This window comes from Hermetia illucens, chromosome 2 (genome assembly GCF_905115235.1).
Source record: "Hermetia illucens chromosome 2, iHerIll2.2.curated.20191125, whole genome shotgun sequence".
NCBI classification, from domain to species: Eukaryota; Metazoa; Arthropoda; class Insecta; order Diptera; family Stratiomyidae; genus Hermetia; species Hermetia illucens.
The window spans coordinates 55900681-55923972 of NC_051850.1; the positions used below are offsets into that span (position 1 = coordinate 55900681).

General features: G+C 44.5%; 1 protein-coding gene across 3 annotated transcripts in view; it reads right to left on the minus strand.

The window, feature by feature from the left end:
- The window catches only part of LOC119647804 (calcium channel flower), a 33932-nt gene extending 14561 nt beyond the window's left edge, over nt 1–19371 (minus strand). For 2 of the 3 annotated variants that reach the window (XR_005248943.1, XM_038049020.1), the window contains exons 1-4: nt 19168–19371; nt 18948–19068; nt 423–630; nt 241–348 (exon numbers count right to left, since the gene is read on the minus strand). Coding sequence is in view for 2 of the 3 variants with exons in the window: in XM_038049020.1 (XP_037904948.1) it covers nt 241–348; nt 423–630; nt 18948–19068; nt 19168–19170 (440 nt within the window). In the remaining variant the exon portion in view is untranslated. The remainder of the gene's footprint in view (nt 1–240; nt 349–422; nt 631–18947; nt 19069–19167) is intronic. The other variant, XM_038049019.1, reaches the window with a different exon arrangement.
- Between the last annotated feature and the right edge of the window lie 3921 nt (nt 19372–23292).

Sequence of the window (23292 nt, forward strand, 5' to 3'; positions counted from 1 at the left end):
GTTGTTGGGTTAGTGAAAGCATGAGTGGAGAGAAATGTTTGAAATCTTTTGTTAAGTTCACAGTAATGTTAATTTTTTCATAAAATTTGAGTAGTCAAAAGCGTATTGTCTCCGGAAATGAATTGTTTTATTTTAGTATCGTTTCAGGATTCATTTTCGGATAGTGGATGAGTAGCTTAGTTGCACACAAATGTTTGGTTTATTCATTTTAGTAGAATGTTTCATAAAAGGAGTACTTACTTTTTCCCTATCGCCATCATTCCGTAGACTGCGCCGGTAGCAAAAATCAAACCGGAGCCGAAAAGACTTCCCAGTCCGAAACATAGCAAAATCGGTGGGATAGCAATTCTACAATCGAAATTGAAAATTAAATCAAATTTGCATTCGTATTATTCTAAGCAAAGGTCAATTTTTATACTTACATACAGTACAGTGCTGCCCGATTCCAATATGGTCTCTGGTCAGCTTTATCAGCTAATTGTTGAACGTAATCTATAAACATACAACAGCACGGCGCCTCTATCGCCATTACCACAAAGCCGGCTAGCATTTGTAGAATCCCTGATATAAGGCAAGTATAGTTGAGTGTGATAATACCTAAACAATTATACAGGCCGAACAAAATAGCAACTGAAAAGAGAAATTGTTAATATTACAAAGAGCCTCACATCGGAATTCATAATGCAATTGATTTGGTTGATTAATTTAGCTGAGCTTTGTATTTCAAATTTATTATTTTTTTCTTAGCAAAGTATAAATAAACGCTGTAGTAGAGTAAGTTACAAAGCTCTGGCGCAGCTTTGATTTCTATTCCTTAAAGCTACCAAGCGGTCAAAGGGTAGTATAGGTCACAAGTCGAAACGGGGATGCTACTTATGATGGAGCATAAAACCTGGGAAACGCCTGCTGAACCAACATCAACAATTTTACTACCAAACCCTATCTCTGCACGTCATGCAGAAAATTAAACCTGCTTACGTCGACTTTGCAAACATAATCAGGTTCACACCCCTACAGGGGAGACTGCAGCGTCGGAGAAGGATATCTTCTACGAGGCAGTAGAACGAACCTTCGAAGCCTGTCCTAAGTCCGATATCAAAATCATTCTTGGAGATTTGAACAGCCAAGCAAGGACGGAGCCTGTATTTAAGCGATACATCGGCCCTCATAGTTTGCATAAAACTAACAATGACATTGGACTGCGGATTATCGGACTTGCAGTGTCTCCTGAAATGGTCCTTCGGAGTAACTGGTTTGCATGAATTACTCAACAAGCAAAATATCGACGGGTTGCTGCTAGGAGCCGATGGACTTACAACCGAACTGGTTACATATGAAGGCCATCAGATACACTATTCGGTTCATCGACTGATGCTCAAAGACTCTGTCTCATACATAAAAAGAGGGATATCATGCAGTGTAGCAATGATAGAGGTAACACGTCGCTGAGTACCATCTATAAGATATTCTTTGCTATCTTACTAGCCCCATATGTCCAGAAAATCATCGCCCTCCTATTCTAAACATATGCCCAGCTAGTGAATTACGGTCGTCAGAATGCCTACAATACTCCTGCAAGTCTTTTTACTCTCGACAGGATAAACTTTCCGGTATGCATGTTTAGGTTCTGACAGGAAAAGTTTTGTGTGTCTAGCAGCATTTAGGCCGCACTTACGATCGCATATACTCAGCTTGAAAAACGGTTGTATATTTTTCCGGAAGAAAAGCCCAGTTCACGTTTTTATTCAAGAAGTAGGCTCCGCCTTCAGAACCCTGTTTGAGCCATCGGTATTGAAAAGTTCCATATATCCAACAACGCATTGTTCTGAGACTTCACAGTTATCTCTACGTTTCAGGGCAGCCTCATATCTTCTACCAATCAGACGTATGGGGACCCGAAAATCAGAAGGCATTGTAAAAATTGGATTCAGTTCTGGCAGCAACTCTTCCAATGCTCTGTGCTCCCCCTTCCATGTCTATTGTTTCCCCACAGATTTAAGTGAATTAGTCTATGAGCTGCTCTGACACCGATAATATCCAGACAAAAAGTTCTTTGCCGTGGTCCAGTTTACGGTGAAAACTTTTTTTTATCGCCTTAACCCACCACACTGCGGATGGATAGCGAACATCAGCCTAATGATAACAGCGTATATCCACATTACCATATGAGGCCTGAGTACCGATGTCGAGCCAACGGTCCGCCTACACAGCCCGTAGTCTCTGAGAGCTCATTTCAACTTTACCTCTACATATTTATTCCAAAAAAGCCTTTTATCTAGAAAGACTCCCATTTCACTTCTTCGAAAAGTTAAAGAATTGTGCTCCTCATCTCTGGGAGGCGAAGTCTATTCAATGTTCTCCTTTTTGTAAATAATATAATACCATCGTGGTTTTATTTGTATGAACTGAAAGTCCATGCCTGAGGCACCAACTTCAAATCAACGGCACGTTGTATATTTCTACACACCGTTCCAAGATCCCGATCAACAGCAAGCACAGCCACGTCATCAGCATAAGCTTGAGCGTGTATTGCCAAATTTGACAGTTCGCATAGTAATGAATCCACCAGCATACTCCACAGAAGTGGCGATAGCACACTTCCTTGAGGTGCTGCTTCACAATTCACACAACTTCAGGACACAGCAATAGATAGCATAGATCCACTTAACTCAAGTATCATCGTCACCATGCGTTCTGACGACATCACAAAGTTTTTGGAAAGGCGCACAATTAAACGCCCCTTCAGTGTCCACGAACACCCCCATCGCGTTCTCACCTTTTAGAGCTGCATCCTCTATCTTTGAAAGCAAAGAGTGAAGAGCAGACTTATAAAACTTTCTACGCTGGTAAACATGTTGGTTTTCTTTTAGTAGGTGTGACCTAAGCGCCTTCATACGAATGTGACGCTCAAATAGTCTCTTCAAACCTTTCAGCAAAAATAAAGTTAAACTGATATGTCTGAAGTTCTTTGAATTTGAATAGTCATCTTTCCCAGGCTTCGACATGAAGACTACCTTCCGTTCTGCCAAGAGGTAGGCACGTAGCCCAAAGCAAGACATGCTAGAAAAATATTTCTTAGCAGTCGCTCTAAGTACTTTATACTTTCCTTTTAGCTTTGCCGGATAGATACCATCCAAGCGAGGTGCTTTGAAGTGTTCAAAGGGCCGTATAGTAGCTCCCACCATGTCCTTGGTAACAACCGCTTTCATCGTGTTCCAGTTCTTTGCAACACTTATGTGTTAAAGGGCTCACAGGATCATTGAACCACAGGGGTGTATTTGCGTATGAAATGTAAATTGACTTTTGTTTATATATGGTTGATATTATCTTCCATTAATAGGGCATAGTGCGTTAGCTATATCTAAGGGCTATCGTAGGTGGTTCGGTGAAATTTGCGTCAATTCCCCCCCAGATCTTACAAGAAAACCTCTACTGTTCTGAGTCAGGTGCTTTTAGGGCAACCCATTCATCGGCCACTCTAGGATAGTGGATTTCACTAAATGGCATGGTCAACAATCGAGTTGTATCCCTTTCTTAATGTGTGACCTATCCACTGCCGTTTCCACTGTCTGACCAACATATTCGCAGGGATCTAACTTATACGCCGGGCAAGTTCGAGGGTTTGTTATTGTCTCAGGCAAAAATACCCTGATGACATGATGAAGACATTAAAGTTTCGAACTTCCAACTAACGGTGATAATAAATTCCCATGTATGAGGGTCGTTCAATAAGTCTTTAGAAAAAGATAGAAAATAAATTATTTTAGGAGGTTCTTTTATTCTTCAGTTCTACAGATTTCTCAAAGCCTTTTGTCAACTTTTGTAAGCCGTCTAAAAAGTAAGGTTTTGCTATTTTTGACTATTGACCACAAAGTTCGTCAAACTCTGCTGTAATCTCTTTCGTTGTTAAGCTTTTGAAATATTGGGTTGGGGAAAAAGAAATGTAGTATTTGTGATCGAAATTTGACGCTTTATTCAACACACTTAGGCCAACTTAGTAGCACCAAGAGCGTTTTGCATGGATCGGAAGAGATGGTAATCACTTGGTGCCAGGTCCGGAATATACGGTGAGTGCGATAGGATATCCCATCCGAGCGCTCGTAGCTTCTGGTGGGTCATCAAAGATGTGTGAGGCCAAGCGTTGTCCTGGTGGAACACAACACCATTCCTATTGACCTATTGATCTATTGACCAATTCGCTTCAACTCGTGTGGCACCCAAACATACTGTTTTTTTTTGGAATCCAATCTTCTACAAATGGTTCCAAACGGTTTTATAGTCTATACCCAGTTCGTGGCCAATCGAGCGAATGCCGATCTACTTGGATGATTTCGACGATTTTATTGGTTTCTACGACGATTGGCCTACCAGTACCGGGTGTATCTTCGACATCCACTACACTAGAACAAAATCGATCGATCCAACGCTGTGTTGTGCGAAACGTTACAGTATCGGGCCCATAAACTTCACAAGTTTTTTCGGCCGCTGTCGTTGCATTTTTACCTCTCAGGTAGTAAAAACGTAAAATATGACGAATTTCTTGGTTGGTGGACTCCATCTCTGACGCGCTATAACTTGAGACTGAAACGTACGATCACAACACTGTCAAAGAGATACTTGCAGCACAGATTGTCGTCTTTAAATTGGCGTATAGTATGACCCGATGCGATAAGTACAACACAAGATATGCTTAAGTGTCACCATCTATTGACAAAAGACGACATTTCTTTTTCCCCAACCCTATATAAATGTTTGAATATTACTGGAACTAACTTTTTTATTTTTCAAAATAAGTAAAAGAGCCCCCGGCCCCTTCAATTGACTATAAAAATAAAACTTCGACATGTGGCGAATATAATTGAGTATCAAAGCCTCAGTATCTGATGACAAATTTTAAATTAAAGTTTAAATTTTTTTTAGGAAGGGATTGGGAATAACATCGGGAGCGCAACCGTCACTAACGTCAATCAACGGAATTAGCGGTGTCAGAAAAAAAGTAAGACGAATGGATAGAAGTAAACATCGTCGAAAAATAATCCCGAAGAATTTTATTTGCGTTCTTAAGCTTTTCGTAGTTGGTCGTAGGGTTATAAAGTTTGCTTTGCGCTACATGATGACGACATTGTCCAGTAAGTTCGCTGATATACGTAAACAAATGGAAGTCGTGCCCCATAGTAGCCCCTGAAAAAGGTAGCATTCAGGCTACACACCAATCTTCAAAATGTCACCGATAACAAAAGGCATAGTTTCCGCGATAAGATACAACCCTGACATACTGTGTTGAATTTAAAATTCCTTAGATTTTACCTCAATGCAGTACGTGACATTTTACGTCGTCATATGTCACTCTGATAATAGTTATTAGTTTCTCCGGAATGCCCCTCCTGCATAGAGCACTCTAGATATACTGCCTATGGAGTCTGTCGAAAGCCAAATCGTGTACGTTGATATGGTCAGCGTAGGTAGATTAAAAACGAAAATCTCTGCCGATCAATTTTCCGAGGTGTTCTTTAATGCGTTCCAGGACCATTTTAGCTATTACCCTTTCGATAGCAGGGAGCACGCCAATTGCAATTGCAAGACGGGTGTGCTCTCTCGAAATCTTCTCGATCATCCCTCCCTCTTCCCACTGACTAGCGAAGATCTCAGATTCCCATATGTAACGGATGTTACGGATGTAAGTAATACCTATACAGAGACTGCAGGACCCAAGTGCGTCACCATCTTCCTATTCGCAACGGTTAGCCTTTAATTCTTTATGCACTTCGATTCACTTACAAGTTTCCGCAGTAAGCCAGATAGTAGCCAATAACTTGCTTTGTGCCAGTGAAAAGCACATGATGCTGATCATCAACATTCAACTAGATAGTTTTCCCACTTCCGAACAACATCCGAGTGACTAAAGCGGATTAGAATGACTTCTCCCCGTTCATCAGTGAATTATTCATGGCCAAACTGTAAAAGAACTTAAGTTTGGCCGATCGGATGCCAAGATTTTGGTTGAAGTATGTGGTTAGTGTCCGCTTCATTATTAGAAAAGACATCGAAAACACACTTAATTCTCTCAATAGACTACAACCAAAAATCGAATTCACCCTGGATCTGGAAAAGCAAGCACAGCTACCATTTTTAGGCCTGTTTTTGAAGAGGAAACATAATACATTAGACCTAGAGATGTAGAGGAAATTGACGGATATCAAATGAGTCATCCCCAACACCTCAGCCATGCCCATCAGCATAAGATCACCTAGTTATAGTTACTTTAATCAACAAATGTAAGAGGACTTATCTTTGGCAGGCGCTCACCAAGCTTACTGCAAATTAACATCCCAAAAAGGAGAATAGCATTGGAATTGGAAGACAACGGTACCGATGGCTCCAGAACGCCCGATTTCTTCAACTTGATCGAGAAAATTCCAGTGTTACAAGGATTCCGGAATTAAATGGAGTTAGATAGTAGGACTGAATAGCACTCCACTTGCTCATAGCATACAACTGGCCGGAACTTACGAACAATCAACATTTAGGAGCTACTTTCTGGATATGCACAAAAAAGAGTGCGAAAAGGATCATCGTCGTCTAATGGTCACTTGCCCTCCCTTGAGTGTTGCCTCCGTTGCTTCTCGTAGGATTTGGCACCCTAAGTTCAACAATGACCGGATCACGCATGGCTACAATAAACCGAAAAGAACAAGCAGCTCTTAGAGAAGCATCAGCTCCATTACTGTGACAAAATACTGTGCTATGCTAACATGCCCTGATATAAGGAATGCCACAAATAATGGTGATTTAGCTACCATATATCGCATTACTCTGTCTGGTGGTTGTAAATCTTTTAACTTTCCCGTCTGCGGTGATGAGCTGTTTAAGATGTGTAAAGAGCACTTCACCAACATCCTTAACCTTCCTTCCTCCTATCGTAGATAAAATGCAAGTGTCCATAACATACGGACTGCTCCTTCAGGTTTTAAAAGACCATTATATAGCTAAACATATGTAACTGCCAAGAAGACTAAACATAAGAGATTCAACTCCAAGCGCATTGCTCGAAATTCTATGTTGGGGAAAACCATTGTGCCTGTTCAACCGTGTACGGTAAATGCGTGAGAAATATTCCGCGCATTACGTCTGATATTAGTGCCGTGTGTGTGATGCGATTGCCCAGTTGTTTATGGCTTATCACATAAGATAGGGAAACACCCCAAGAAAACCATGTAGACACCATCGACACGCTGTCGCACACATTGAACACAAAGGCCAGTTATTTACCTCGTCCCTATCCCACGGATACGTAATGACATTCCGTGCCCCTAGACACTTGATTTGCTTCTCCTGCATTCAGTCTTCTTGGTAACTGGGCAATTTTCAAATTACAACTAGAAATAATAACGGGGTAATATGAAACAAAGATATTTGTTATCAACTAATATCATTATTCAGAATGAAGTAAATGGCACCTTCCTTAAGCAGTTATGAAATAAAATACGATATGGATGTATCGAAGGTAAATTTCCACATACAGTGCAAACCTATATGCGATTATAGCCGTGCATGCAGTTGAGTCAACGCTCCCCAACCCTGATGTTCTCCACAATATTTTTGTTTACATGATATAAAAAGTATCCAAATTCCACATGTTTGTCTATAGTTATGGAGGGCACCTGTTAGCTAAATATTAAATATTGACAAACGATTTTTACGGACCAAGTTTATCAGTCAGTAGAACTATACAAACATTGATTCTTTCGGATATAAGAAAGTAAGATAACAATTGATTATTCTCGGGTCTAAATTTGAGTCGATTAGAAACCTTGGCGCTATATGCCGATGAAGTGTTCGATGTAAATATATTAAAAATTTTAAAACACTATTTTATAAACTTTATCCTGAGATGCAAAACAAATTTCACTCATAGAAAACGATGATATGTTGTGTAGATTTTCACTCTTTCCATCTAATTCGATGTATTTCCGAATTAGTGAAGCTAGACCTCTACTTCGTAAATACCTTGTTTAATGGTGTATTGGGAATAGCGCTTAAACGTAGAAAGATATTAGCATCGCATTCACATTGATGTTATCGGCAGCTATTAATCAGTTCGGTTGTGTTCCTTACGCCGTGTTTTCTGTATGTACCTCCTAGAACACTAAATTCCCGGATTAACAATATCGCAATATTGTATGTTTCGATCGGCATTTGGCTCGTAGTCTCCATTACCGTGAAGCGGCGTTCATTGCCTTTATTATTCGGCCAGCATTCGGAACTATTGACGATGGCAGTGCGAAAGATACTGAGGAATATTTTGGATTTAGAACATTCATTGATGCATCGATCGCAAAGCACGAAAGTTTTCATCTACGTTGCACTGATGAGTGAAGCAATTTCATAATACAATTCACCATCCGAGATATATAAATCGCTCAGTTTTCCGCAGGTCGATGTAATTGGCAGTGATAGTGTTTGTTATATTGGGGTCGGTCGTCAAACATCCTATTTTATTCAGCTGCAAAATGTGACGCATGAGGCGACCATTCCATTTTTTGGGCAAGTTACTCGACATCAATTTCTTGCGAAACGCTAAGAAAACATCATTTGCATAAAATGGTATTTAGGAGATTGGGCGTTGAATTTCCCGTATGATAATATACATGGCAAGAACACTGACAGGGACAGGGAGCGGTTCTGATATACGGATACACACTTTGAATTTTATCTTCCGATCGCGATATAGCAATTTAACCTTCCACACGAATTCCTTTGCATTAAGTTTTGTTTTAGGAAAGCAATGTAGAGCGGGAGGGGGCAATGCTTCTCACGTTGTTTCTCCGTAACAGGCGTAGACATATTGCGTATATGTGATAGCAACCGAATCGGACACAAATATAAACATTCTTTCGGACTGCATTTCTCTTTCCATTTTGAACGGTTGCGTTTGCTAACCAAATGATGGTCTACCCTCCTCAATAACGTGATTGGAGAATCCAATAAACCAGAGGTTTTCAGCTCTCTGCTTCGCAGGTTTCTAGATCTTCTGTATATTAACCATGAAGCTTTTCATACCAATGCATTATCTGCACTGTTTGTGGATTGCAACTTACAGCGTAATGCTGACCACATTGCCTCCTACAGTGTACTGTAGTGTACCGTTACGGTCTTGAATGAAGTGCAATAACAGACTTCAAGGCCCGGACCCAATATGGATTGTTGTGCCAACGATTATTATAACTTAGAAGCGAGTCAATATAAGAGCCTGGGGTCAAATCAAAACCAATCCTTCAAAACTTAACAATCTTCTTTATCGATAATGCTTGAGTTAAATTCAGATGTTGGCACCTTTGATGCATCCCATCCAACTAAAGATTAATTAATGTCTGCATTGATAGAGTCTTTCAACTGATCACGTAACTTCTGCAGCAAACGACGAAGTGGATACAGCCGTCGTTGTACTGAATAAGGTATTTTTATGGGTCCAAATCTAATTAGCAGTCATAACCAATCAGTGCTTCGGACATTGCCCACATACTTAAAAAAATTTGCAAATTTCGAATCTTATTGTACTTCAAAAACGGCTACCACGCCCCAGAGATTTTTCGGCTAAGACCTTTTGTTTTCGACAACGGTTTATGATTTGATTTTTGACTGTGTAAACCCTCCTCGACGACCGTATTGAAGTCGCTCAAAATGGTGGCTTAGTCCAACTTCAGTGAAAATTTCAACAATACAGATTGGATATTCCGGGGTTAAGTGAGAAAGAAATTTAGGGAGCACTCTATCTCTGGTGGCACTATGCTTTTTGGTTTGACAAGCCTGCCGGTATAGGATTAATGGTTACAGCATGCCCAGGGAACCGGTAGAGAGAAGAGCGAAATTCCCATCTAGAATGAGGAACATCCCCAAGGTTTTTGATACAGAAGAAACAGAGGATTTCTATGAGTAACTCAATGCATTTCAAAAAAGTTACTCGAAGGTGACTTTATGATGGTGATGGGTAATCTTAGGGATTAAGAAACACAATCTTGGCAACCGAAATGGGAAAAAGATTTGTGACTTTTGTGGGAGTTATCCACCAACTCGTCATTTATGTCACACTACTCGAACGCAGAGCCTGCCATAAAGTTAGTTGTGTTTCAACTGACCGACAACGTACACATCGCAATCAGCTAGATAGCAGATTTAGTAGTTCTCTTCCGAATGTGCGAAACAAGACACTAATCATCACCATTTGATAGTTGCTCGCCTTCATTTGTGCATAGCATATGCATCTGCTAACAGGGGTGGAGAGCCTCATCACCCTGATTTAAAAGGTGGAAGGAGGCAGGAGATACTACAAAATGTTGTGATTATAACTAACATTAACTCATCAGATAATTTTACAAGGTAACTATTAAGCTTGTGCCCGGATATCTCAAGTGGTTAGAGCGCTGAGCTATGGTAGCAGAAGGTCACGGTTCAAATCTCACTGGTGGTAGGCGGAGAGTAGCTTTGTACTGATGAAGGGAGTAAGTTGCTCCCGAAATATATATATACATAATAAAATAAAATTGTAGTTTGGAGTAAGCTACTGGTCTATCAATTTTAATGGCAGGCGGATTTGTTATCGTGACTGGATGTCGGATGTCAGTCGACTCAGCTGTGAATGAGTACCTGAGTCAAATCAGGGTAATAATCTCGAGCAAGCGCGATGCTGACCACATTGTCTCCTACAGTGTACTGTAGTGTACCGTTACGATCTTGAATGAAGTGCTCTTCTTGTCATAAGACATCATTAGACATCGAGCATACCTAAAAATTATCGATGCGGAAGCAGTGTATTGTTCGCAATTTTGTTGATTTTCTCAATTCGAAAGTAATTTTCCCATTAGGAATTTCAAGCTGTGCTCGACTTTACTTTTTGAGATTCGCTTGGAACCTCGGACACAACGATGTTTCCCGCAAGGAAACGGACTAACGATTTGCGCATTTGCTCATGAAACATGCGCTCCTTGTACAGAGAAAGAGCTGCCAAGCAGTTAGCCGATACCCTGCCACAATATTGGGCTGATGTAACAGCACTGCAAGGGATGCGTTAAACAGGGACCGGCTACACCAATATATTATAGTAGCCATCCGATAAACCATGTGCTCGGAGTGTCAGCCAAAAAATGAAACCTGCTGTTATTGGCTTTGAAATTATTAATTATTAATAGTATGGCCACAAACATTTAAGCGAGTAACGGAACGGAACAATGCTGTATACAGGTCAAAGAATGAAGAACCAACAAGTCTGTGAACTCGAAAAGTGCAAGAAGCAACCGCACCAAGGGTGGAAGTTTTACCAACAAGCCAGCAGGATGAAGCCTTATACACGTCCGTGCTCATCCTGCCGAAACAATGAAGGAAATCAGATTTCCGACAGAATGGGCATATGGGAGCGATCATCTGAGTATTTTGATGAACTGCTCAACAACCAAAATATCGGCGAATTGGAGGTTCCGCCAACTGAAGATGACGAATCAACACCACCAAGCATATACGAAACAGTCCGTGCAATTCATCTTCTTCACAAGCGGGGTCGGCTCGTCGTGATCGGCTTCGATAGAGCCACTATCGAATGCCTGATCTGGGTGCAATCTCGAGGCTTTCAAATCTCCATCCAGCGTATCAAGCCACCGTTGCTTAGGTCTGCCTTTTGGTCATTTACCATCGACTTCGATATTCAGACCAATCTTGGCAAGTTAATTCTCGTTTGCACGAATTGCGTGACCATACCATCGAAGACGCCTCTCTCGCAACTTTTCCACAATCGGTGGAACCGCATAACGATCGCGGATATCCTCATTTCGGATGTGATCTAAACGTGTGACGCCAATAGTCCAACGTAGCATTCGTCTCCATTACCGCAAGACGCCGTTCATTGTCTTTTATGGTCGGCCAACACTCAGAACCATAGAGAGCGACTGGACGGACGACATTGCGGTAAATTTTAGATTTGATACGTTCGTTGATACGTCGATCACAAAGGACACCAGTTGTGGAACGCCACTTCATCCAGGTTGCGTTAATGCGTGAAGCAATTTCATAACGCAGTTCTCCATTGGCTGATAGCGTTGACCCGAGCTATTTAAATCGCTCAGTTCTGGGCAGATCACTGCCGCTGACAGTGATTGTGCCTATTTCATGGGGATCGGTCGTCAAAAATTCAGTTTTGTTTAAATTCAATCTGAGACCGTGTTGCATGAGGCGATTATTCCATTTTTGAACAAGTTGCTCGAGATCATTTTTGCTATCAGATGCTAGGAAAACATCATCTGCATAAAGCAGTGTGTAGGGCGCTGGATGTTGGATATCCCGTGTGACGGTGTCCATAACAAGGACAAAGAGGAGTGATGAGAGGGCACTTCCTTGATGAACTCCAACAGAGACACGAAGCGGTTTTGATATACCCGCCATACTTCGAACTTTACTTTTCGGATCGTGGTAGAGCAATTGAACCCAGCGCACGAGTTCTTCTGGCACGAAGTGTCGTCGTAAAGCATACCAGATGAGTTCGTGTGGTACACGGTCAAACGCTTTCTCTAGATCCAGAAAGGCAATGTAAAGAATGCGATGCTTCTCCATGAGTAACCGCGCAGCGTGTATTGCGTCAGTAGTTCCGCAGTTCTTGACAAATCCGGCTTGATTCACGGTTATTTCAACGATTTCGCGAATACGGTTGTCAAGAATGCGTTCAAAAATCTTCTTGGTATGGGAAAGTAACCGGATCGGACGGTAATTTGAACATTCTGCTGGGCTACCTTTCTTTTTCCATATTGGAACAGTGGTACTTTCTTGTAAGTCAGATGGTGTTCTTTCTTCCTGAATAACCCGGTTAAAGAATTCACTGATCCACAGTGTTGGGTCCCAGCTCTTCGCTTTCCAGAGCTCAGATGCGATGTCGTCAGGTCCTGTTGCTTTCCCCGAATTCATTTGTTTTATTGCCTCCTCGATTTCAGTTGCGCTGACTGGTGGAACTGCTCCCAATGTCGGCAATGATTGTGGAAGTGGAGGATGAGCAAATTCTTCAGTTGAAATCTGCTCGAAGTATTCTCGCCATCTATCCGTTGCGGCTCGACGGTTGGTAAGCAAAGCACCGTTCTTGTCATTAACACAACAGAAGTGTTCGATATCCTGTGTGCGTTCATCACGGCTTTTAGCAAGTCGATACAGATCTCTCTCGCCATCCCGAGTATCCAGTTTATCGTAAAGATTTTTGAAATGGTTCGCTCGGGTGACAGCAACCGCTTTCTTTGCTTCCCGGTTGGCATTCTTATAAATTTGCCAATTAGCAGGCGTTTTATCGTCGAGAAATTTGTGATAGAGGCGTTTCTTTTCACGGACCTTCATTTCAACATCATCATTCCAAAGCCAAGTATCTCGGTTGATGTACCGCTTACCCGGCTTGGTGACCCCGAGGGTTGCAGAGGCCACTTTGTGGATCGTGTCTTTCATTTGGTTCCATGATTCGTCCACATTCGTAATGGTTGGCAATCGTATGAGTGAGACCGTTTCTTCTTTCTTCTCACCAAATCGCCACCATTTAATGCGCGGCGGGCCAGTGCGTTCCTCACGCTGTTTTATCGGTGGCTTAATTCGCAGGACGGCAATCAACGGCCGATGTTGAGGTGCGATGGTCTCATAGGGAACGACTTTGCAATCAGTGACAATGGTAAAATGTTGACGTCTTATGAGAATATAGTCGATTTGCGTTTTATTGTTCCCACTATAAAATGTGGGAAGATGAGACAATCGTTTGATGAACCATGGATTCATAAGTACAAGGTCATGGGTGTCCGCAAATTCGATTATACACTCGCCACCTTCATTGCGCGCTCCGAACCCCTTTCCCCCATGGCACCTGTTACCGTCTGCCTTTTCACCCACATGACCATTAAGGTCGCCGGCAATGATTATGTAATCGCAGGCACGTGACAAGTCTTTTCATCGATAAGTTGCCAGAAGGCATCTTTCTCGGCATCAGGTCGACCTGTCTGTGGTGCATACGCGGTGAAGAAGTGAATAGTGCGATCAGCTGATATAATGGTGAGCTTCATCAGCCGATCATCAAATCGTTCGACTTCTTTAATGGCATCACGGAAACCCTCTGAGATGGCAATGCCAACACCATATTGAGTGCGTGGGTTACCAAAATAGAGAAGTTTGTAGCCATTTTTACCGCGTTCGCGTTAAATGTCGCAGCTTTTGGCACCAGACCATCGGGTTTCTTGCAGAGCGCAGATGTCAATGCACCTTTTCCGAAGGGCTCTTGCGAGTTCCTCCGTCTTTCCAGTTAGGATACCAACATTTAGCGTGCCGACACGTATTTGTTTTGTTCGTTGTGTGCGGAATAACTTGCTTACGTCCTGACGCCGTCCATGCGTCAAGAACCCTTGCCCATTTCTCGACAGGACCGGGGCCCGTCCTGCCGCGTCGACTGAGGTGGACGCCCTAGCATTTCTCCGAGGCTTGCGACTCAATCCGATCATCATGTTTGTAACGACATTCTATGCATTTTCTTGGTCGACCTGTCACGGGGCCTGTCACCAAGAGAGATCAGGTAGGATTTACCATAGTAGAATAACTCCAACTATACGAATAAGAATTTTATATAAAAGGGTTTTAGTGACAGGCAACAGGGCCCGAGATGAGGGGAGTTCTGACGTGAGGATTGGATTTAAGTTTGTTGTTGAGAGAGATTGAGAGTTCTGCCGTGAGGATTGGATTTAAGTTTGTTGTTGAGAGAGATTCGCGAGTATTTAATGTTTGGTTTCGGCTTGAGCCTGTGGTTGGCAATGCGTAAATGCAGGTTTTTACTTTCTGGCACTGTGCGCTAGTGGCACTTCCCGCTGAGGTTTCTGAAGCAAATAACCTCAGACTTAAGGGAATTAACGGTGAGGGCCCACCAGTTGAAATACGCGACGGCCCGATTGGTTAGAAGTTTGAGAGAGAGAGGCTAGTGCATCTAAGATGGTGTCATCAGCGAAGAGGATTCCTTCTGATGCGAGGGGACCATTGTCGTTGGGGGATAAATTTAGGGGAGGGCAGGGAATATCGTTGAGGAAGATGTTAAAAAGTTTGAGGCCTAGAATAGATCCCTGAGGGACTTCTGAGTTTACCGAGAAGTCGATGGAGTGAACGTGGCAAGTTCTGTTGGAGATGAAGTCTCCGAGGATTCTGAATAAGGGGAGGGGGCAATTGGACTAAATCATTTTGTAGAGCAAGCCCTCTTTCGAAACTGAATCAAATGCGAGGTCTAAAGCGCGGACTACGGTGAAATGCCTATTTTCCAAGTGATTGAGAATATACACTTGCAGATGAAGGATTGCCTTTTCGATGAATCTGAGATTTTCGAAGCCGGGGAGTAGCGTCCATTGAGGTGACTTAGTAGGATACGTTTAAAGATTTTTCCAATATTGGAAAGAAGAGAGATAGGCCTCATGTCTTTGAGATGGCCCGAGCACCCCTTCTTAGGGATAGGTATAAGGAGGGCTGATTTCCATGATACCGGGAAGTGTGCGTTGTTTAGGCAGTTGTTGAATAGGATGGTGAGACGTTCACTGATGGCAGGTGCACACTTCCGGAGGACAAAGTTAGAGATGCCGTCGGGGCCCGAAGATTTTTTATTGTTGGACCGGGTGTTTACAAGTTCGACTTTTTCTAGGGAGGTAAGGAACGAGGCGAACGGGCCTATTCTGACTATATCAACCGGGCAGCTGGGGGAAAAGGAACACAGGTAAGACCCTTCCAAGCTCAACCTTTTGCAGATGGTGTCCGCTGGCGATTTGGCTCTGAATAAGTGGCTGAAGTAGTCTACGCAAGCGAATATTTTTTCCTGAGGGAAATGGCACTGGAGGTTACCTATTTTTATCGGATTGTAATTGACATTAAGAGACTTTTTTCTTCCAACCAATCCATTAATTATTGAGAAAACTTGTGGCCTAGGTTTGAAGGATTTGAGGACTTTCTTGTAAGATGCATTCAGTTCGGACCGAATAACTCCATTGATTTTGCTGGACAGGTCTTTGATGATCTCGGAGAGGAGACGGTAGTCAGCGTTGCATCTGTTCCGTAACCGGTGAAATAATCGTTTACTGCGCTGCAGTAGTCTGTTTCTATCACGGACTAGGAGAAGAGTTGATGGGGAAAGGCACCCATATTTGTTTGTCAGATTGAAGAATTTGTATTTATGCGGATGGTCAAATGAAGGGAAAATTTACTGTAGATGCAGAGAGAGATTGAGGGCATGATGGTCGGAGTGGGCGCAAAGAAGATCAGCTGGTCGCACATGCTGAGAGATTGGACAAGATTATAAAGCCGTCTAGGAAAAAAGAGGAAAAGATGGCACTCTAGCGTTAATGATGTCCGCGCTAAGGAATGGACCTGATTGAAACCAATCGAAGAGCACCTTGCCGTTTTCATTGTTAACTAAGTCGCCCCAAGATACGTGCCTCGCGTTGAGGTCACTGCCGAGGATGAAGACATCGCAAATGACCGCGATTTTCCAGAGTTCGGAGAGAATGGGGGTGAGGTGACGACCTGTGCCACCCGGGAAGTAGAGAGAGCCAATTAGGACTCGGAGGATGCCTCCACCCCTAGCGGGAAGTCTGACTACTGCTAACAGGCAGTTTGATGTCAGTGCAGCCGATGGGATGTTATTTGCCTAAGTCCCGCTTTGACTAGTATGACTGTGCCACTGCCCGCGTCGTTGCGGAAGGTAATGTAACCGGGAGCATATAGTTTTAAGTTGGGGGCCTCCCCCAGTTTGGTTTCGTTAAGGAGAGCGAGGTTAGAATCGGAATCCTCGAGGAGCTTGTGGAGAGCGAAACGTTTGTCGTTAGAAATGAGCGAATTAGTGCTGAGTGTGAGCACTTTCATTTTGGTTGTCTAGTAATTTGAAGAGGAACTGTAGGTACGCTTTGGGTTTGTCTTCAGGGGGGCGAAGGAATAGTTGTGATAGAAGTCAGAGATTGTGCTCCACAGGCAGGAGAATGACATTGAATAGGGACCTGGCTTCCACGAAGAAGCCCCTGGAAATGGAAGAATGTGGGGGCGATAAAGAGCTAAAGGTTTCGGGTCTTGCTCGACCCCTGGCCACTGCGGCGAAAGACAGGGTCAGTGTGAGAGGGGCGGTCCAGTTGACATAAGGCAGAGGGCTATGCTGAGAGACACGCACAGACGAGGGTCTATCAAGGTTAGGGAAGAACGAAGCAGATCGGGAGTGCAGGATGATTTTGGCTCTCTCTTTGCGCAGTTTGAGGACACGTGGCCAAATTGTTGGCAATTGAAACATTGGGTGACGTCCCCTTTTCTGGGTTTCTCCCAGCTAATCCGCTGATAAAGTAGGATATTTTTTTGTTGAGGCGTATGCGGGATTTATGAGACCTTTTTAGGGTTTCGAATTTGACAGAATACCATCACAGTCATTTCAAAGTATGCAATACTGCAATGGGATTTGATACGAGTACTCAAAGTAAATGGAAAATGAAACAATAAAAAAATATGCAATTGGAGTAAGATTGTTCACATTCTGAATGTGTCTGTTAAGCAGTTCTTACTTATTAATCACCAAAATTCCCGCAATTTCTAGTTTTCGCCTGGTTATTACAGAACCATTAATCTTGTCAGAGTTTATGTGAAGTAATTATTCACTTTTCTCCAAAATGTGGAGTAATCACATGTTCCAATCGCCAATTATATCATGTGGAAAGTAACTGGGCGAGAAATTGGAATGTAATTGACCGGCGTAGCGATTACGACGGCCGTTGCCGGAAAGCAGCAACGATTCCGACGTGAGCTCTGATAATCGGCCAATTTGCACAGTAGCGATATCGCCTCTGACAAAAGGCAGTGCATTTTCGCGTGAATTACAAACATTTTATGTGTTTACTGCGATCCCTGTCAGCGGATTATTTTCTTGGATTGTTGTTTTCGACTTATTTGGACTCGGCTTCTGAGAGATAACATTGGGTTAGAGTTGGAGACGGAATCGCAAACACGAAAAGTGAAAAAAGACAGAGCTACAGTTAGTGTCCGGTGATAGTACTGGGACAGATAAGCAGCCGAAGAATCTCCACGAAATCCGAGATTCTAGAAAGTAAAATGAAATGTTTGGGAATGCGAAACAATCCCAGTCCACCAAATCTCTCTTGAGGAAGGCAGAAAGTGAAATCTCATTACTGTAAACAAAGTTCTTATCTGCCCAGAACTTACACGGATCCAAGAACTGTTCGTCGCTCGGCTTATCGGACCAGAGGCCAATGATTCTGCGAGCAGCGCAGATTACAGAGGCGCGAACAGGCGCACGGTTCGACAAAAACAAACTCGGCCTCAATTATTGCGGTTTGCTGGCCGGCTAACGTTCCAGTTGAAGCGCAACAACCATCGATGCTCAGGCAGCGCGGAACCAGCCACCACCATGCCAAAGACGGTGCAGAGCTGCTCAACGTGAACGGCCGAGCGGTTGACCGGTTGTTGGCCGCTCGCAAACAGGTTTCGAACCCAATCATCCAATTTTCGTCAGAGTCATGTTCGCCCAATAAATCTGGGGTTGATTCACGAGTGCAACAAAGCAATTTACGCAGCAATTCGATCCATTTGCGACAGCGGCGGCGATAACGCTCCCGCTCACCTTGCACCTGAGTCATAGTCCGAGCGGTCTGCCCTGCTTGCGCTATCTCCGCCGAGTAATCAGCCTGACACCGAGCTGACAGCTCACGCGAGATAAGCTGCCCAAGACAGAATTGTGGGTGGACCAAGAACCTCCCCGACACCATGAAAAATCGATCGTTTCAAGGAGGCAGTTGCGAATGCCATTGCGCTTCCGCCGCTGTCACAGCCTCTGCTCCAACTGTCCATGGACGTGTCATGTAACGCAGGGGGCGGCCGTTGTCCCGTGCGAATGCTGAAAGAAAAACAACATAATTTCCACTTACAGAAGGCGCCAACGATGCCCAGCCCCCGTCCAGCATACTTCAGGTACCAGGGCACGTCGTCGCGCGGGATTGCGTCCTGGTTCGGTCGAGCCATCAGCCCGGCTATTTTCTCGGCGAACGACTGCAAGAAAAATGTTCGATTTAGCACGGAATCGATCCGCCGTTGGTCGTCCGCAAGATGTTTGCCAGGCGACCGCGGCTCCGTGGGTCAACTCCTCACCATTTCCGTGCTTTCTGCGTAGTCCTTCCTCCCGTCAGTCGATCACAACACTCGCAAATACTCAACCGATCACGAAACCGCGACAATGGCTCAAATTTCCGTACGGGTGCCAGCAGGCTCCTGTTGAAAAGCAGACGTCGTCAGAATGGGGAACTTTTTGACACATTTGATATGTACAACGAACACATGGGCAATGTGCGCTGTGGGTACACGAATATTCCGGCGAAAAGTAGGTGAGAGGAGAGTGTGTGGGTGACGGCGAAATAGTGACAACTCGTTCAAAAAGTAAACGCAATTGTATGGCAGCACTGTTGGTTTCGACTAACGTTCCCGATAGATGTCCAGCGTTATGACGGGGGAACTGCAAATAATTTTTAACTGTTCCGGAAATGACGGTGACTTCCTTTGATGCGAAATTGTCAATATTCTTTTAGTCCTTATGTTGTTAATAAATAGAAATTAGTCCTTTTCTTTTAATACAGTATATTCGTTAACAATGTATTATATTATAGTTCCGCGAGAAAGGAGGCCGGTGGTAAAAAGTACGCCGCAAGCACACCGAAAGGATCCGCGTCCGACTCCTAGGACCGCCACGATTGAATACCGAAAATCATGCACAGGACTAATCCTTGCTTGTACCAAGGGCGCTGAGGGGGGATGGGAGCGTTGGTGTCGCCATAGCTATTCCCTCCCAATGACTCGCGTCCGGCGAAGGGAGTGAAAATGTGACTCTTGTATTGGGGGCGGCGACGCTGTGATCATTTTTTCGAAGAGCCGATGGAGGCAAATGTAGATCCGAAGGCTTCTGAGGCAGAGGTTGCGGTTGCTAAGGTGACTTGTTCTGCGGCGACTCAGATAGTGGAACCTGCGAGAATGGGGCGTCTGCCCATACGAGATAAACAGGTTTTAGGTGGTCCGTAGAGAGGGTCTTTGTGACCCCGTTAACGTCTACGAAGAACGCTAGTGCGTCAAATCGTTTTATCACTCGATGCGGTCCCGTATGCGGCTGCTCTAGCGGATTCTTGCTGGTATCGATGCGGCGGAAAGCATATTCGCAGGTGGCCAAATCCTTGAAGATGAAAGGTTGTTGGTCTTGATGCCTAGATGCTGCCACTGGGCGAATATATCCAAAGAGAATGAGCAAGTCGTTGACGAGGTCCTTAGGGCTGGTTTATTCTGAAGAGCGATGAACTCGCCCGGAATACGGAGCGATGAGCCAAAGACCATTTCACTCGGAGAGGCTTAAAGGTCCTCTTTGAAAGTGGTGCGTAGTGCAAAGAGGACTGCAAAAAGCGCTCGGAGCCATGGAATTTCGGGAGTGCACCATTCCGTTGACCTATTGGCCTACCCGTACCAACGGAAGGGTGGTGTTATGTGGCCGTGTTTCACTCCCACGTGGCGGTTGAGCTAGACGAGCTGGTCAGCCTCAAGGCGTACCAAAAATGATAATCGAATATGACCCATGCTTTGGTGGGAGCCGTGGTATCGAGAACTGTAACTGCCCACGGCCAACGTGCATGTCGATCAATAATAGTAACGCAACTCCCGTAGCCTTCGCAAGGAGAGAGCTTGATATCTCATCACGTGGATGTGGTCAAAACGAGCGTCAGGAGTCTTGAAATTACCTAACTCTGCTTTGCTGGTGTACCTTTCAGAGCTGGCATAGCACACATTGCTTGGCCTAGCGCAAGACGTCCTTGGGGAGACTCGGCCAAAAGAACCTAAGCGCTACACACTTGGCTGTGGCCCAGCTGCTTGGGTGTGCCAATTGGTGAACAGTATCCAAACGCCTGGCAGCGAAGTGAAAACAGCAAGTACGGCTTGATCATCATCATCAACGGCGCAACAACCGGTATCCGGCCTAGGCCTGCCTTAATAAGGAACTCCAGATATCCCGGTTTTACGCCGAGGTCCACCAATTCGATATCCCTAAAAGCTGTCTGGTGTCCTGGCGTACGCCATCGCTCCATCTTAGGCAGGGTCTGCCTTGTCTTCTTTTTCTACCATAGATATTGCCCTTATAGACTTTCCGGGTGGGATCATTTTCATCTATACGGATTAAGTGACCCGCCACCGTAACCTATTGAGTCGGATTTTATCCACAACCGGACGGTCATGGTATCGTTCACAGATTTCGTCGTTATGTAGGCTACGGAATCGTCCATCCTCATGTAAGGGGCCAAGCTTTGTTCGGAGGATTCTTCTCTCGAACGTGGCCAAGAGTTCGCAATTCCTCTTGCTAAGAACCCAAGTCAAATACGGCTTGATCGTCATGTTAAAATCCGTGTAGTAGACCGCATGGCCGTCCAATTCGAATTGGTAAAACTTAAGATGAGGGCTGGCGATGAGGCGCGGCAGTTGTTCGTCATTCGTCTGCGCCTCGCTGATAGCACAGGAACTGAGTGTCGTGGGCATAGAGACGGTCTCCACGGGAGGCATGGCGTCTGCCACAAAATTTTGGTCAATAGGCGAGTACTCGAAGCAGGTGTCAAATTGGCGGATGAAGTCCAGCTACCTGCTAGTATTGAGGCCTTGTCGAAACGCTGCCTCAACGCGTGAGTAAGCGGGCGATAGTCGGTGTATATCACGAATTGCCGTTCCTCCAGGATCCTTTGAAAGTACTTGGCAGCAGCGAAAACGACGAGCCTCCAGCAGTTTCCTTGAGAAGACACCTAATGGAGCCCATGGGTTCTATGCTCGCTGTTGGTCAAAGGCCGTCCGATAGACATGCTGGAAGCGTCGGTGCACAAGGCTATCTTAGGATCAATGATAGTCAGGCTGAGGTGGGAGCAGAAGCGATGCTCTGCTAGCAACTTTCAAACGTGGAGCCAGCCTCGACTGTCCAACTGATTTTGGACTTCTTGCTCATACAGCCCTTGAGTAGTTAGCAGGGCCTGGATTTCAGCCTCGTGCGGGACGCAGCGATGATAATAGTGACGCCGAGAAAGCGTCTTAACTGCGAGGTGTCTGCGGTCTTCGGGAAATCAGTAATTGCCTGGACTTTGGGCTCTGGTGGACGGAATCCGTTCTTGTTGATGTGGTAGAAACTGAATACGACGTCAGACGGGGGCCGATTTGACATTTGGCGCAGTTCATCTGGAGCTGCCTGTAGAAGCGAAAGAAATTCCTTGAGATGACACTGATATTCTTCCTAGCCGTGGAAGGAAAATAGAATGTTGTCTTGATAGCTGCGGACGGAATTCAGCTTTCTGAAGTGGTGGTTCAAAGTCCGCTGCATTGTTTGAGCTGCATTCCTCAGCCACATTGGCATGCCTACGAACTTAAACAGGCCGAAGGGTGTAGTGGCGACTGTTTTGCAGGCGTCCTCGGGAGCGACTGGAATCTAGTAGAAGGCTTGTTACATGTCAGTGACCGAGAATACTGAGCCACTAGTCTCCTGGGCCAGATCCTTTATTATAAACAGTGGGTACCCGTCCGGGTAAGTTATCGAATTTAATTGTTGGTAATAACCCGTAGCTCACCACTTGCCGCCAGCCTGGGGCACCATGTGCGAAGGACTGGCCCACTGACTCGAAGAGGGTCAAATGACACCACGATTCTACAGAAAGTCGAATTCCTGCTTTGCTGCAATGAGTCATTCTCTCGCGAGGTGTCGAGGCCATACGAAAACCGATGGTCCATTGGTGACGATCTAGCGGTGAATTAGCAGATCTGCCGAGGTTGGCATTTCTCCTAGCAAAAAGGTAATCATTGAGAACTTGGCAATAATTTGCCTATATTTATCATCGGAAATTCGTGATATGTCGTGGTGCCTGGATGCGTCGGCTCGGAGGGTAGCTGTTTAAACATCAGCGATGATGAATGGACAGTGAAATTGTCGACGCAAGTCGAGGTCCAAGGTGAGACCCTGAGTGCCGAATGTCGTGATAGCCATCCCATTGGCTGTCTACACCAAGAGAACTTATTCACTAAGCGCCTTGTCGTTGTGTCGTTTTGGAATAACGGAGAATACGGAGCCGGTGTCCACCAGGAAACGGGTTGTAGTACTAAGATCCGACATGTAAAAACGGCTCTCCGTGTAAGTGTCGACGTTGGTCGCCGAGTACAACGCCGGCGACCGCATGTAGCGTTAAGTTGCGGCACCGAATTTGGTATGATACCAAT